This window comes from Triturus cristatus, chromosome 12, assembly GCF_964204655.1.
Source record: "Triturus cristatus chromosome 12, aTriCri1.1, whole genome shotgun sequence".
Lineage (NCBI taxonomy): Eukaryota > Metazoa > Chordata > Amphibia > Caudata > Salamandridae > Triturus > Triturus cristatus.
The window spans coordinates 703,047,955-703,063,825 of record NC_140595.1 but is presented as its reverse complement, the minus strand read 5'-3'; the positions used below and the strand labels follow the sequence as shown (position 1 = coordinate 703,063,825).

Genomic DNA, 15,871 nt, shown 5'->3' with positions numbered 1-15,871 from the left:
CTGTCTCATCAGACTACTTAATTAAAAAAAAAATACATAATATACACACATAAAGGCTTTTGGTCATTGGTCTTTAACTATTGGTCTGCACTTGACTACGTAACGCATAGCGTGAGCGTGGCAAAGAGGAAACAGCAATCTACGGTTGTTCGTTTGCTAGCATGGACTGTGCAATTCTGTCTTGTAAGGGTTCCCAAAGGGAAAAAATGGGTTTACATTTGCTCCCTTTTACCTGTGACGTCATGAGGGCAGGCAGCGAGCATGAGAAGTATTTAATATGCCAGCAGTCATTAAGGCATGGGCAAAGTGGGCAATTGCCCTGGGAACGCGTTTTCTAAGGGGCCCCGTGAAAAATGAATTTTTGCTCCTTCATACATACGTCTTCTTCTCTATCCTAGCCTTTAACACATAATTCAATAATATTCGGTGTGACATGAGACTTCAATTAGCAATAAATGGGTAATAAAATTCTAAGTTGTTCAGAATAGGACACCCCCCCAAATATTTCCTGCCCGGGACACTAAAATCCTCAAGATTGTTAACATTGCCTCTCTTTTACTATCAGTGTTCACCCATGTGCCCACCCTACAGATGTTGTATTGCGCGCTACTAATCTTTTGGTTCTTTCAGAGTCCCAAAGTGGACTTTAAAGGGTAGCCCTAAAGTTTTTTGCAATTACAAGAGCCTTAAAATCCACAAAATGGAAATAAAGCCAGACGACATGCAGATTTTTTAAAAACCAGACTAACCCATTTTCCTGTTATTGTCTAGTAAACATGCAGATAAATAGAACAAAACAGCCATACATTTCTTGCACCAGAAATATCACTGGGTTCATTGAGCACCCGAAAGTTTCCACGCCAAGAAAAATTCAGTTTTCGCGATAATGTCCCAGCTCTACAGCCATTTCCTCCATGGCTCGTGGAAATAAACCTCTCATACACAAAACATTTTAAAGAGATTTATTTTGGCAGCGATACAAGGCATTCATGATATGAATCGCATTTAAAGATAGCAATCAGGAATGTAAGCTTTCTTCACAGAAGATACACACCTCTGACCGATTTCAACAGGACCCCTCCCACGCCACGCCCACAGGTCTCTTCAGGCAAAAATCAGTGCCGCCATGTCCCTCGCTGTCTGGATGACAGCTTTGGGTGACAGCTTGGAAGTGACAAGCTCTTTCAAGCTATAAGCTACATCGGTCAGCATTTTCTTTGTAGGGATAGACTGAACACCTACTCAAAATAGATCCTCAGATGAATGAACTGCACGTGGTACAACATCCGAATTCCCAGAACGTGCTTCGAGGTCTTCAGACCGTGTATCAATCTTCTTCACTTGATGCCTTAGAGCTGACAACAACACAGGAACTACTCTAGAGCTAGACAGGAAGTGGGGGGGGGGGTGAGCTAGACAGGAAGCAAGGGGGTGAGCTAGACAGGAAGCCAGGGGGTGAGCTAGACGGGAAGCAAGGGGGTGAGCTAGACAGGAAGCCAGGGGGTGAGCTAGGGGGTGATGTGGGAGTGAGAGTGATGCAGAGTGAACGGTGACGATGAGGGAGAAGGCAAGGTGGAAACAGAGAAAGTTGGGGGAAGTGGGAGTCCAAATCATAACAAAGTTAGAGAGTATGTGAGAGAGAAGACATCAGGGTGACACAATTGGATTGATCTACTGAGATAACTGAAAAGTACATATGTGAGAGGGAAAGCTTTAGGGGAGAGGAGGGAAACTAGAGTGAACAGAGGAGGGCTGTAAGGTAAAGAGGAAAAATGAAGAGGAGAGTATGACGTGAAACTGAGAAATAGAGGTGGACAGAAAGGAGACACTGTGGGTAAGAGATGCAGCAGACATTTTGGGGAGGGGGAAATGGGTTGGGGAGGGGGACATAGGTAGGGAAGAGGGGACAAACGAGAAACTGAAGAGAAGAAAGAGACAGAAAGAAGAATAAACTGTATGATAAGGAGACAGCAGAAACTGCAAGGACAAGAGGAATGGGGGGGTTTACAGGGAGAGGGACAAACAGGAGAAACTGCAGGGGAGAATGTTTAGAGAGAAGAAAATGCTGGGGAGAGGGACTGGCAGAAGAAAATACAGGGAAGAGAGGCAGACAGGTAAAGTTGCAAAGAAGAGAGGGACACAGGAGTAAGTGCAGAAGAGACATAAGAGAAGCTGCTGGGATAAATGTTCAGAAAAGAGAAACTGCTGGGAAAAGGACAGAAGGAAGAAACTACTGGGAAGAGAGACTGACAGAAGGAACAGTAGGAAAGAGAGAAACAGGCAAGAAAAAGTACAAGTAAGAGAGGAACAAAAAGTAGAAACTGCAGGAATGAAAAGGACAGACATGAGAAGAATGGACAGAAAGGAAAAACTGCATTGAAGAATGTTCAAAAGGGATACACTGCATGGAAAAATGTTCAGAAAAGAGAAACTGCTGGGAAAAGGACCAAATGGAGAAAGTCATGAGAAGAGAGACTGACAGGAAGAACAGCAGGAAAGAGGGGGTCAGGCAAGAAAAAGTACAAGTAAGAGAGGAACAGAAAGTAGAAACTAGAGGAAGGAGCGGGACAGACAGGAGAAGAATGGACAGAAAGGAGAAACTGCATTAAAGAATGTTCAGAAAGGAGAAACTGCTGAGAAAAGAGACTTACAGAAGGCTCTACAGGCAAGAGAAGGACAAAGAGGGAAAGCTATAAGGAAGAGAGAGAAAGACAGTAGAAACTACAGGAATAAATGGGGAGAAACTGTTGGGAAGAGAAACTATTGGGAAGAGAAAATGACAGGGGACGTTCAAGTGTAGAGAAGGCTAGACAGAAAACACCGAAGGGGAGGGGCGCAAGATATACTGATAATTAATCAATACATTAGCAAACAACACTAACATCCCATTAAAACATGGAATATTTCCACTGCTGTTCAGAAGATTCATCTCGCAAACAAGACAAACTGTACAACGGACAGACAATTAATTTACAAGCAAATTTACAGCGGTATGGAAATGTCCAAAAGGGGCATTATTCAAGGCCAGGGTCTCCAGACACTGGTCGTGCTAGATGGGGGCGTGCTGGTAGGGTGCTCGGGCGGTGATGCGCTTTGCTGAATGTTCCTTTTACACCTTGCCTCCCTTTCTGGGCGTTTTGGGGTCTCAGGCCCTGTGTGACTGGGAGGGCTACTGTTCCGGCAGTGAGTGGTCTCACCCTGAGGACTTGATGTGCTGGGACCTTGGCAGTCGGCTGATTCACCCTGAGGACTGGACACATGTGAGTTCTGCAGAGTCCGGGATGTGCCTAGAGGGCTGGCTTGCAGCATGCCCCTCTGGGCAAAGTGTCCCCTTGCTATCCTCCTAAATGTCTGCGTGGGGGTGGACGGGCTTGGGCTGCTCCCAGTCTTGTCCTTCTCAGTCCCTGGGTCGTGGGGTGTCTGTGGGATTTTCTCTAGCCTCTCCATCAGATAGGACCTCTTTTCAGCACACAGCTTGGGATTATCCTTGAGGAACTGCGTGGCGTGGAGTAGGCACTCCTGGTAGCCACTCTGGTACCTCTGCAGCTTCCGCTCTTCTTTCAGCTTGTCATCTGAGGGAGATTGAATTACAAGAGTTAGTATTGTCTCCTCAGTGCATGTCCCATGGGTGGAATAGTCAACAGGTGCATCAGCTGACCAGCAAAATATAACATACCCTGCAGATCCCATACCACAGACCACAGCCCTCAGACCCCATTCTACAGCATCCCACACCCTCACACCCAAGTACCAAGACCTCCAGATCCTAGCCTCCTATAGCCTCATTTCACAACCCCACACCTCAGCCTCCCCATCCCTCACATACTCAACGCCCCACAACCCCATATATCCCATGTTTGCCACAGTGCCTGATGACAGACGTGGGTGTAGGCACATTGAGCCGATGCTGTGCTGTTCGTCATCCCAAGCATAGAAGCATGTCCGCCTTGCTACATGAAGGCATGTCAAGCTGTTGAACTGTAGAGGGGACGAGGGTGTTACACAAAGAACAGCATAGTATACTTCACAACAGAGGGCAAATTCCACAGCTGGAACAAAATAACTTAATGAAGAAGGGTTTCCTCGAGCAAAACCACAACGAATCATTGAAGGCACACACATTTAGAAAATGAACACTGCATCTGGGTGTTTCACATGAGGGATCTAAGCAAGAGCGTAGCCAGAAGAAACCCGAACTTGAAATATTACACCGAGCATGTGAAGCGAGCAAACCCGACACTCTTTGGAAAAGTTCCATTCATGCCCACATCTTCCTTCCATTCGATTGGCCCATCTATTCATCCATCCACCTCTGCCTCCCCCACGCAACCATACTTTTATCCATCCATCCATCCAGTCATCCTTTTACCCATTAACAATTTTCAAGTTTCCATCCATCTGTCCTTTTACCCATCCATTTTGTCTTCTCGATCCATTCTTCCATCTTTCACCCCAATACTTTCACTCTTCCACCAATCCTTTCCCCCTTCCATTCAATCATTCTTCCATCCTTCATCCGACCTTTCGTCTTTTCTTTCTTTCCTCTGATGTTTCCTTCCTTCCTCTCACCCTTCCTTCCTCGTCTGATTGTTTCTTACCTTTCTCTTTCATGCTGTTTTTCTCGGTCTCTCCCTCTCGTTGTGATTTCCTATTTTAGTGATCTCACTCTCTCCGTTTCCCTCACTGGGTATACCAGCCCGAGAGAGCTATGACCTAACAGTGTTTTTTTGAGCACTTTGCAGTCCTGCAAATAGAAGAGCCCCTTAAACAACCGATTACTGTTTAAGCAGAACCCCCACTTAGGATACTAGAATGGGGGGCAGGGGGTGGTACCTTACGCCACTGGATCGAGCATACATCACCGTTACTGTTAGAAGTACAACCGTGGCCCACACAAAGGTTGCAACATGGCTTGCTTTAGAGAAGGTGAGATCAGAGTAAATCAGGAGAGAGCAGTGGCGTCACTAGGGGGTGCAGGGGGTGCGGACCGCACCGGGTGTCACCCCATCACATGGGGTGACACCCGCAGCCCAGGCAATGATGACATGTTTTCACACACGTCTGTTTTGAATGTCATGCTCTCCGAGCAGGCTGGAGCACAGAACATTCCTGTAGAGTTTCCAAACCTGCCCGGCGCAGTCTGGGGTACATTAGTGTTGTACCTACGCACGCATGCTGAACATGAATCCGAACAGCCCCCGGGCGCTCCCCTGACTGGGAGAGCAGTGCTCAACAGCTCCTGCCAGGAAGAGCAGTGGGGAACAGCAGGCTCCGCTCCCTGCCAGCACTTTCCCAACTCGTCTGCTGCTTATTTTCCTGGGCTAGCCTATGAGTGTGTTCATGCACGTGCGGCTGACTGTGGGCAAATGCTTCTGTCTGTATGTCAGTGCATTTGCATGGCACCTATGCCTACTGGCACACATCTATGGGAATGTGCCAGAAAAGTAGTATGCGAATCAGAGCTGAACAGTGGCGTCACTAGGGGGTGCGGGGAGTGAGACCCCACACGGGTGACATGAGTTACCGCACTGGGTAACACCAAGCCTAGTGACTCCGCTGGAAGAGAGTATTCTTTTGGGCAGTATTCGAAAGTCATCTCCCAGGCCCCACTCACTCTTGTCTACAGAAATCATGACATGAAAGGCTCGTGGTTGCTTCCCTCAGGCTCTGGCCGCCTCGCATCCGTTTGCCTGAACCGTGGCCATCACAGCCCTGAGCAGAGAGGGGCTGGTTTGCAATGGGAGCCCGAGGAAGGGGGCAGCTTACCGTCATCATAGGGAAACGAGCATGGTGCAGGTGACGTGGATGTTCGAGGAAATATGGAATTAAATTAATTCCTCAGGATCCTGTTACGGTGAATTATCCATTCCTTTCCTTGTGCATCCCGACGGCTTAGAATTATCAGCGTCTGCATATATAATTCAATATTTTCTATAATCAATTGAAACTTTTACGGAACGCAGTACTGTCCTGGCGTGTACAGTTATACTGCAATGACCGCAGACAGTAGTCATATTACTGCAGGGCACTTTGTAATTGTTGGCCATTATTTCACCACAATTTATTGTACAGAATGCATGCATTTAATGATGGTAACCCCCATAACAGCAAATCCTATAGCATCATCAGAACTCTACATAAAATAATTAGGCTCCGTAAATTAACCTGATGGGTGTTAGAAAAGGGCGAGATGTGCAGAGGGAGAGAGGGGGGGGGTGCGGCTAAGAGCTTCCCTGTACCAGCTGATGGCGTCACGCAGGTTAAAATGTGTAAACGATGGACACTACAAACATTTCAGTGAGTGTGCAGGACTACAGCCCTGCCAAGTATCACACAACAAGCGTTAGACTAACGCATATTCGTGTGGTGATCCGCATCGCCGCACGAAAATGCAAAGTCACGCATTAATAGAGCCTCGTGAAGTTGTTGACAACAGCTTATGCAGGAGATGGGAGCGCTGCTATTAGCACTCATCTGGCAGCTCAGTGTATATACTACAGGATTCAGAACAAGGCCTACCAAGAAGGGGGCTATCCGGTTACACCCACCCTGCACTGGGCCTGTAACTATTTCTATTGTCCCTCCTTCGAAAAATCACAGAAATTAAAAGATAGCGAATAAAAACAATAATCCCACGGCTGCAGGGATTGTTTTTTTATTTATTGCGGTGCTGTATATAAAGTTCAGGTTGCTTGATTGGCGGAGGGGGGAGGCGGGCTGTATATAAAGCCCTGGTTGGGGAGGGGTGTGTGTGTGTGTGCGTATGCGTGTGTTACTAATTTCTTTGGACAGTTTTTATTTGCACCAGTTGTGAAGTGTTGATTTCCCCACTTCATAAGCATTGCTTGTTGTGGAAAGCAAAAGACTGCAGGAGAGACCAAAGCTCACATACTTGGTTTTGCTGAGAAAAAAAATAACCTGGAAAAAACCCTTTGAAAGAGAGAGGATTTGCCTTCAGAAATGAGTTTTGCAGGAGACCTATTCTGCACAATCGCGCTCTGCAAGAGTTTGCACCAACAGGCCAAATTTTGCATGGGCCACAAAACGTGGTTGTCTTTGTAAAGTGCAAACAAACTTCGTGAAACTACCACAGCACATTTAAAATGTTGCCCACCCAATACATCTATTTTGCAGTAAGGTGAAATAGTAGGCACTAAACAAAAATTAAAGTAGTGTGTTAACAACACAAATACTGAGGGTCTGCAAGAAGAGCAGCATGCATACTCTACTGGGATGGGGTACACCAGTGCAGGAACCCCCACTATAATGAGCACAAGAGGAAATATTATAGAAAACCGAATGCTTACTAAAAGGAATGCAGTGGAGTGACTTAATAATCTGGGTCTGAAAAATATGATAAAAGAAGGTAGCATGTGTACATTAGTAACTGTAAAGTATACTTCTAAATCTTGGTACTCCTCAGGTATGACCGACTGCAGTTAAATACAGAAAAATAATGGAGTGCCTGGGATTATCGGCTATCTAAGCAACCTGGTGTCTGGGGGGGGGAACCAACCCCTTTTGTCTGCTTTTATACCTTTGCAAACTAGAAGGTCTGGCCCATGGGGGTTAACTGGCCGCGAACAAGGACATTGGAGACACAGACCTGGCTGGCCCTTTCTGGGAGATGTTGGCGCTGTGCTGGTTCTTTCCATTTTGATATACTAGAAGCTCACATTTGTATAGTAGATGGACCATTACGCCATATCCAGCTTGCTCATTTTTGCCGCCTCTGCACATCCAACCAGTTAGTGCTTTGCATCCAGCTTCCAACCTACCCAGCGCTTGCACTGATCCACCCAATCTGCCAACTCCTTGTACCAACCAATCAGCTGAACCGCGCGTTTCTAGACCCTCAACGGCAAAGTGACAAGTGTGCTCACAAGAAGCAACACCAGGCACAGGATAACATCAAAAGATTTCAAAGGCTCACTTCTTCTTGGCTAATGGTGGTGCGTGATGTGAGCTGCAGCACAAACTTTAGAAAACAAGGTCCCTAGCCTCAATCCACCCACACACCTGCCCTCGCCTGGATACCCTCTCGGGTTATAAGTGTGTTATATAAATCAACATAACAATATAACATAAAATAACATCAGAATATCATAACATACCAACATATAACAATTAACATAACAACATAACATAAAATAACATCAGAATATCATAACATACCAACATATAACAATTAACATAACAACATAACATAAAATAACATCAGAATAACATAACATAACACCATATAACAAATAACTTGACAAAATAACAGCCTACATCCCTTCCCTCAACCCATTCAAACAGCCACTCTTTGAGCTAAGCCCACCACTCTGCCCAGCTCTTCCCTCACCTCATCCAGCCTGCACGTTCCTATCTCAACCCATCCACTCAAGTGTTGTGTCAACCATCAAATGTATCTGCCCATTCCTTGCCTAAACATTGAACCTAAAGCCTTATTTGGCTGGACCAATCCAAGCTGCCCAATTTCATCCCATCACAATCCACCGTGCCCATGCCTTGCCTGAACACAACCAATCTGCCCACCCGTTGACTAAAACCACCCAACCTGCATGTTTCACATCATCAGCCTGTTTCTTGCCTCTCCACATCTGCACGGCACCTATCTGGTCTGCATCTTTACTACGTCAGTTATATATATGTTGCTGGTTGCTTCCTATGTAAAAATCATATTAAATACTGCATTATCACCAGTAGGTCAATGCTAATTTGTTAAATCAGCCATGGTGGTCTGGTGCACGAGCCGAGTCTGCTCATTTCCAGCTCTATATAGTCCCACAGTTGCTCGCACTCACCTGGTTACACTTCAGCACTTAGACCCAATGCTTGTTCACATTTGGACATAAACATAAAACAGTGAAAAACAAGCACTTCTCACCGGGAAGGGGCTGCAGCTTCAGGAACTCCACAGTCGTTTTCAGAATTTCTGCCTTTTCGGCCTTGGGGCTTCTGAACCTCTGTGGATGAGAAAAAGAGAAGGTTGTGTTGCGCACTCCAATGTAGCGTCTTGAGTGGGAAGGGAGCGCTAGCCTCCTTCTGTCCCAGGTGGGCAAGAGGACTGTGTGGTGGGTCCATGGTGAGAGGAGGGTGGAGCACTAGCCTCATCCAGTCCTCAGTCCCCGTGGGTAGGAAGAGGACTGTGAGGTAGGTCTGTCGTGAGAGGAGAGTGGAGCACTAGCCTCATCCAGTCCCCGTGGGTAGGAAGAGGACTGTGTGGTGGGTGTGCGGTGAGAGGAGGGTGGAGCCCTAGCCTCATTCAGTGCCCGGTGAGTAAGAGGAGGACTGTGTGGTGGGTCTGTGGTGAGAGGAGAGTGAAGTACTAGCCTCATACAGTCCCTGGTGGGTAAGAGGAGGACTGTGTGGTGGGTGTGCGGTGAGAGGAGGGTGGAGCCCTAGCCTCATTCAGTCCCCGGTGGGTAAGAGGAGGACTGTGTGGTGGGTCTGTGGTGAGAGGAGAGTGGAGCACTAGCCTCATCCAGTCCCCGGTGGGTAAGAGGAGGACTGTGAGGTGGGTCTGCGGTGACAGGAGAGTGGAGCACTAGCCTCATCCAGTCCTCAGTCCCCGGTGGTTAAGAGGAGGACTGTGTGGTGGGTCTGTAGTGAGAGGAGAGTGGAGCACTAGCCTCGTTCTGTCCCAGGTGGGCAAGAGGAGGACTGTGTGGTGGGTCTGCGGTGAGAGGAGGGTGGAGCCCTAGCCTCATTCAGTCCCCGGTGGGTAAGAGGAGGACTGTGTGGTGGGTCTGCAGTGAGAGGAGGGTGGAGCACTAGCCTCATTCAGTCCTCAGTCCCCGTGGGTAGGAAGAGGACTGTGTAGAGGGTCTGTAGTGAGAGAAGGGTGAGCACTAGCCTCATTCAGTCCTCAGTCCCCGTGGGTAGGAAGAGGACTGTGTGGTGGGTCTGTGGTGAGAGGAGAGTGGAGCACTAGCCTCATCCAGTCCTCAGTCCCCGGTGGGTAAGAGGAGGACTGTGTGGTGGGTCTGTGGTGAGAGGAGAGTGGAGCACTAGCCTCATCCAGTCCTCAGTCCCCGGTGGGTAAGAGGAGGACTGTGTGGTGGGTCTGTGGTGAGAGGAGATTGGAGCACTAGCCTCATCCTGTCCTCAGTCCCCGGTGGTTAAGAGGAGGACTGTGTGGTGGGTCTGTAGTGAGAGGAGAGTGGAGCGCAAGCCTCGTTCTGTCCCAGGTGGGCAAGAGGACTGTGTGGTGGGTCTGTGGTGAGAGGAGAGTGGAGCACTAGCATCATTCAGTCCCCGGTGGGTAAGAGGAGGACTGTATGGTGGGTCTGTGGTGAGAGTGGAGCACTAGCCTCATTCAGTCCCCGGTGGGTAAGAGGAGGACTGTGTGGTGGGTCTGCGGTGAGAGGAGGGTGGAGCCCTAGCCTCATTCAGTCCCCGGTGGGTAAGAGGAGGACTGTGTGGTGGGTCTGCAGTGAGAGGAGGGTGGAGCACTAGCCTCATTCAGTCCTCAGTCCCCGTGGGTAGGAAGAGGACTGTGTGGAGGGTCTGTAGTGAGAGGAGGGTGAGCACTAGCCTCATTCAGTCCTCAGTCCCCGTGGGTAGGAAGAGGACTGTGTGGTGGGTCTGTGGTGAGAGGTGAGTGGAGCACTAGCCTCATTCAGTCCCCGGTGGGTAAGAAGAGGACTGTGTGGTAGGTCTGTGGTGAGAGAAGAGTGGAGCACTAGCCTCATCCAGTCCTCAGTCCCCGGTGGGTAAGAGGAGAACTGTGTGGTGGGTCTGTGGTGAGAGGAGAGTGGAGCACTAGCCTCATCCAGTCCCCGGTGGGTAAGAGGAGGACTGTGTGGTGGGTCTGTAGTGAGAGGAGGGTGGGGCACTAGCCTCATTCAGTCCTCAGTCTCCGTGGGTAGGAAGAAGACTGTGTGGTGGGTCTGTAGTAAGGAGGGTGAAGCACTAGCCTCATTCAGTCCTCAGTCCTCGTGGGTAGGAAGAGGACTGTGAGGTAGGTCTGTAGTGAGAGGAGGGTGGAGCAATAGCCTCATCCAGTCCTGATGCGTTAACCGAAGGGAGAGAGTGCCACGGGTCTGGAGTGAGACATGGATGCACCTTCAGTCTGAAGCGGGTCTCCTGGGTGGAGAAGGGATGGTGGAGAGGGGATGGCGGTGTGGTGAGGGTGGTTTGAGGAGATGAGAGGGGTGGGGGGTTCCAGCCTAAACAGACCCTCAGGGATGGGCAAGGTTTTGTCGTGTGCTGTGCCTTGGAGTGAGGATGGGTGTTTGGCTCCTGGTCGGTGCAGGATCCGAGCTGGGTGGACTGTTTGTCTCATCCAGTTGTGGTGTGTGAGTGTTTGTGGCAGGGTGGAGGGTTTGGTGTGGGGACTTAAGTGAGATGGGATAATGGTGGAGGAAAAATGTGCAAAGGGTGAACCTCCAGCCACAAATTGTCCTCCGTGGGGGACATGAACCTGCAATGGATTGGGGCGCATGATGCGTGCGTGCAATTTGAAGGCAGAGGGAGAAGGGGGTCGAGCTTCAGCCTCACCTGGTCCTCAGTGGCCTCCATGAGCAGGGTCCTCAGCACCTCCAGGCTAGAGTTGATGCGCTCCCTTCTCCTCTTCTCCTGGATGTGCTTCAATAGCTGGGAGGAAAGTGCTTGAAAGGTTAATATCACGCAGGAGAAAAGGAGGGTGGTGGAGAAATACTGCCATCTTGAGACCAGCTTCGGCATAGCACCATGGTGAAGGGTGAAAGGCCAAAGGTCTGCACAGCGGCACCATATATACTTTTCAAGACCTATGCAGATACCTGACCAGACAGCCTGGCGTAATCTCTGTAATCCTAAAATCTTACGGTTGGACCTCACTCGCTTCTAGGCACTTTACATTTCCAAGACATTGTTACTCTAGGCGCTCCATAAATGGAGATTCGGGGTAAACATGGGCATAAAGGTGGAACTCGACTCTGGTTTTATTCTGCATACAGAGCATTGATAGGGCATACATTACGGCCAAGAACAAATGGAGAGACCAGCAAATAGCTAAAAGAAAAAAAAGAAAAAAGGCAACCCGACCCGAGACCGTGGAACTCTGCAAGCTCCCGCCTAAGACTCTGGAACTCGAAGGGTGTAAACCCCCACCCGAGACTGTGGACGGGTGTAATCGGTACGTAGCATCCCTATCGGTCACTTGTCAGAGCTGGGGTGCTGCGTGTGTCTACCCAAGACTTCTAGAACACGGAAGGCCTCCATTGCGGGCCACGTGCCCCGTCGGCTCTGCCTGAATAACACATAGCACAAGATAATGTTTTCTAGTGACTCGCTGCCTGCCTCAGATAAGAGGACTGTCTGGGGGTGCCTACCTCAGCTCTTCTCACCTCACCCGTTCGCTCGCTCTGTGCAGTTTAATCCTTCTCGAGCCTCTGTAGCACACGGGGGGCCTCGAGGCTGCTATCAGGACCCCACGTTTCACATTGGCAGGTGACAGTGGCATGACGCGGCAGCCAGGGTGTGATGGAACTGCTCCAGGGGTGGGTGCCCGCGGGACCCGTTGCACCACAGATGCCACCCCGGATAGCACGGGCTGCGCCCCCACCCACGTGGCAGCCTGAGAGGGGCACAGTAGCGCCTCTAGTGCATATGTCCGCAATGACGGAGAGGGCGGTCACCTCCTGACCATGGCGCGGGCAGTAGAAGCACTCCGCAGAGAGCGAGGGGGAGGAAAGAGAGAAAGGGAGGGTTGAACAACAACTGAGGAGATAGAATGAGAGGGAGACAGTGAATGAGAGGGAGACGGAGGGAATGAGAGACCGAGTGAATGACAGTGAGACGGAGGGAATGAGAGGGAGACGGAGGGAATGAGAGGGAGACCGAGGGAATGAGAGGAAGACGGAGGGAATGAGAGGGAGACGGAGGGAATGAGAGGGAGACCGAGGGAATGAGAGGGAGACCGAGGGAATGAGAGGGAGACCGAGGGAATGAGAGGGAGACCGAGGGAATGAGAGGAAGACGGAGGGAATAAGAGGGAGACCGAGGGAATGAGACCGAGGGAATGAGAGGGAGACCGAGGGAATTAGAGGGAGACCGAGGGAATGAGACCGAGGGAATGAGAGGGAGACCGAGGGAATGAGAGGGAGACCGAGGGAATGAGAGGGAGACCGAGGAAATGAGACCGAGGGAATGAGAGGGAGACCGAGGAAATGAGAGACCGAGTGAATGGGAGACCGAGGGAATGAGAGGGAGACCGAGGAAATGAGACCGAGGGAATGAGAGGGAGACCGAGGAAATGAGAGGGAGACCGAGGGAATGAGACCGAGGGAATGAGAGGGAGACCGAGGAAATGAGAGACCGAGTGAATGGGAGACCGAGGGAATGAGAGGGAGACCGAGGGAATGAGAGGAAGACGGAGGGAATGAGAGGGAGACCGAGGGAATGAGAGGAAGACAGAGGGAATGAGAGGGAGACCGAGGGAATGAGAGGGAGACCGAGGAAATGAGACCGAGGGAATGAGAGGGAGACCGAGGGAATTAGAGGGAGACCGAGGGAATGAGAGGGAGACCGAGGGAATGAGAGGGAGACCGAGGGAATTAGAGGGAGACCGAGGGAATTAGAGGGAGACCGAGGGAATGAGAGGCCGAGTGAATGAGAGACCGAGTGAATGAGAGTGAGACGGAGAGAATGAGAGTGAGACGGAGAGAATGAGAGTGAGACGGAGAGAATGAGAGGGAGACGGAGAGAATGAGAGGGAGACCCGAGGGAATGAGAGGAAGACGGAGAGAATGAGAGGATGACGGAGGGAATGAGAGGGAGACCGAGGGAAAGAGAGGAAGCTCGAAAGAGGGAGAGGAGATGCGTCGAAAGTGGGTGAGACACGTGGAGAGCAAGAGGAGGTAGGGAATGAGAACTATAGAGAAAGGGTGAGATACAAAGAGACTGGGAGGGAGAGGGGCACAGAGAGAGGGAGACGTGCGATGAGAAGCAGTGTAAGATGGAGAGACTGGGAGGGGGAGAAAGCAACGCAGAGAGAAGAAAGTAAGACCCATAGTGGGGAAAGAAGGAAAGCAGAGGGGGCAATTTACAAGGAAGGGGGGAGATTGGCGGGACAGACAGAGAAGAGGGCGCAGAAGTAGACAACAGGCGTAGAATGTAGAAGAGGGCCAGCAATCAATCCGAGAGGTAACCATTAAGAGACAGGAATGGGACGAGCGCAACCGCACGGAGAGGGGGATAGACAGAGAAAGAACGAGAAACAAAGAAGAGAGGACGAGTTACAGCGAGAAAGAGCGAGTCCAAAATAAAGAGACCAATAGAGAAATACAAAGCTGAAGAGACTTTTCCTAAAAGAGTTGAGGTCTACACAAAGAAATGCAAAGGATACATGTGTAGAGAACCGTAAACAAGGAGTCCCGTGCTAAAAAGAAAGGACTAACCAAGTGGAGGTATGGTTAGCGAGACCACCATATTCATAGCAAGTTAAATAAGTTCACCCCACTACCCGCTTAGACCAAGACATATGAGCTGGTGAGGCCTCCTACCATCTCCAGCAAACACAGCCACACATGCTGCAAACACAGGAGGCCCACACATGCTATACTGCAAACACAGGGGCCCTCACATGCTGCAAACACAGGGGCCCACACATGCTGCAAACACAGGGGCCCACACATGCTGCGCTCTGCCCCTGCACACGCCTGCCCTGCCCAGGTCTGTTCATGCTTTACCTTTCTGTCCCCTCGGGGCTCCCATATCTGGTCAGTCAGCTTCATGGCGGGCGGCATACCTCGAGCTCACAGCGGCGATATAAAATGTGAGCCGGGGTCTGCGCTCCCCTTATATACAACCCTTCCAGTCCCCCCACCGCCCCTGCTCCCACCCTGCCCCCAGAGCCTGCACCTCCCGTTCCCACGCCAGGACCGTGCCCCTCACGCCTCCCACCGAGCCAGGAGTGTGGCTGTCCCCTTCACACGTGCGCCCCAATTACCCACCCCAGGGGGGAGGGCGCTCCAGGTGTCGTCAGATCCCCCCTCTCTATTGTAAGGGGTTCGAGGCCATTAGCCGCCCCGACACCTCGCGGCTCGCCGGTTTGTGCTGGTTTAGCCTGCATTCCCCCCTCGGTGACTCCTGCAGCCCCCCAGCTGACCCTCTGCGCCCCGTTAACACTTGGGGGAACTGTGCAAAAGAATACAGTACAACAAGGTTTTATGGCCACGCTAAAGTAACTAAATACACAAGTATGAACAAGGCCTACTTGCAAAAAGGATTTCTGTCATATAATCAGGGCAGTGCTTTTAGCCGAGAGCCAGGGCAGGAGCTCGTTTTCTGCTCTCACGGCGCTGGGGCAGACACGGTTATTGTGATCGAGCGCCTTCATTATCTGTGGGTAAAAGGTCCTTACACGGTCACCTACCGCCAGGTATATTCTATGGGCATGTGGGCGCCTTCCACAGCCACCTGCAGCCAGGTATTCTGTGGTAACGTGGACGCCTTACACTGTCACCTGCAGCCAGGTATATTCTGTGGCCGCGTGGAAGCCTTACACTGTCACCTGCAGCCAGGTATTCTGTGGCCATGTGGGCGCCTTACACTGCCACCTGCAGCCAAGTATATTCTGTGGGCGCCTTACACTGTCACCTGCAGCCAAGTATATTCTGTGGGCGCCTTACACTGTCACCTGCAGCCAGGTATATTCTGTGGCCGCCTTACACTGCCACCTGCAGCCAGGTATTCTGTGGTCATGTGGGCGCCTTACACTGCCACCTGCAGCCAAGTATATTCTATGGCATGTGGGCGTCTTACACTGCCCTGCCACCTGCAGTGAGATATTCTGTGTCCAAGTGGACACCTTAAACTGTCACCTGCAGCCAGGTATATTCTGTGGCCACGTGGATGCCTTACACTGCCACCTGCAGTC

The 15,871-nt window shown here is 50.5% G+C and overlaps 1 protein-coding gene across 1 annotated transcript; it reads right to left on the bottom strand.

The window, feature by feature from the left end:
* Positions 1 to 976: 976 nt before the first annotated feature.
* Positions 977 to 14,767, bottom strand: LOC146780146 (transcription factor HES-5-like). Its single transcript, XM_085640142.1, has 4 exons — positions 14,682 to 14,767; positions 11,509 to 11,604; positions 8,894 to 8,972; positions 977 to 3,572 (listed from the first exon to the last, which is right to left on the bottom strand). Exons 1-4 carry the CDS (start codon positions 14,736 to 14,738, stop codon positions 3,019 to 3,021), a joined length of 786 nt encoding a protein of 261 aa, XP_085496268.1. The 5' UTR covers positions 14,739 to 14,767; the 3' UTR covers positions 977 to 3,018.
* Positions 14,768 to 15,871: the final 1,104 nt, after the last annotated feature.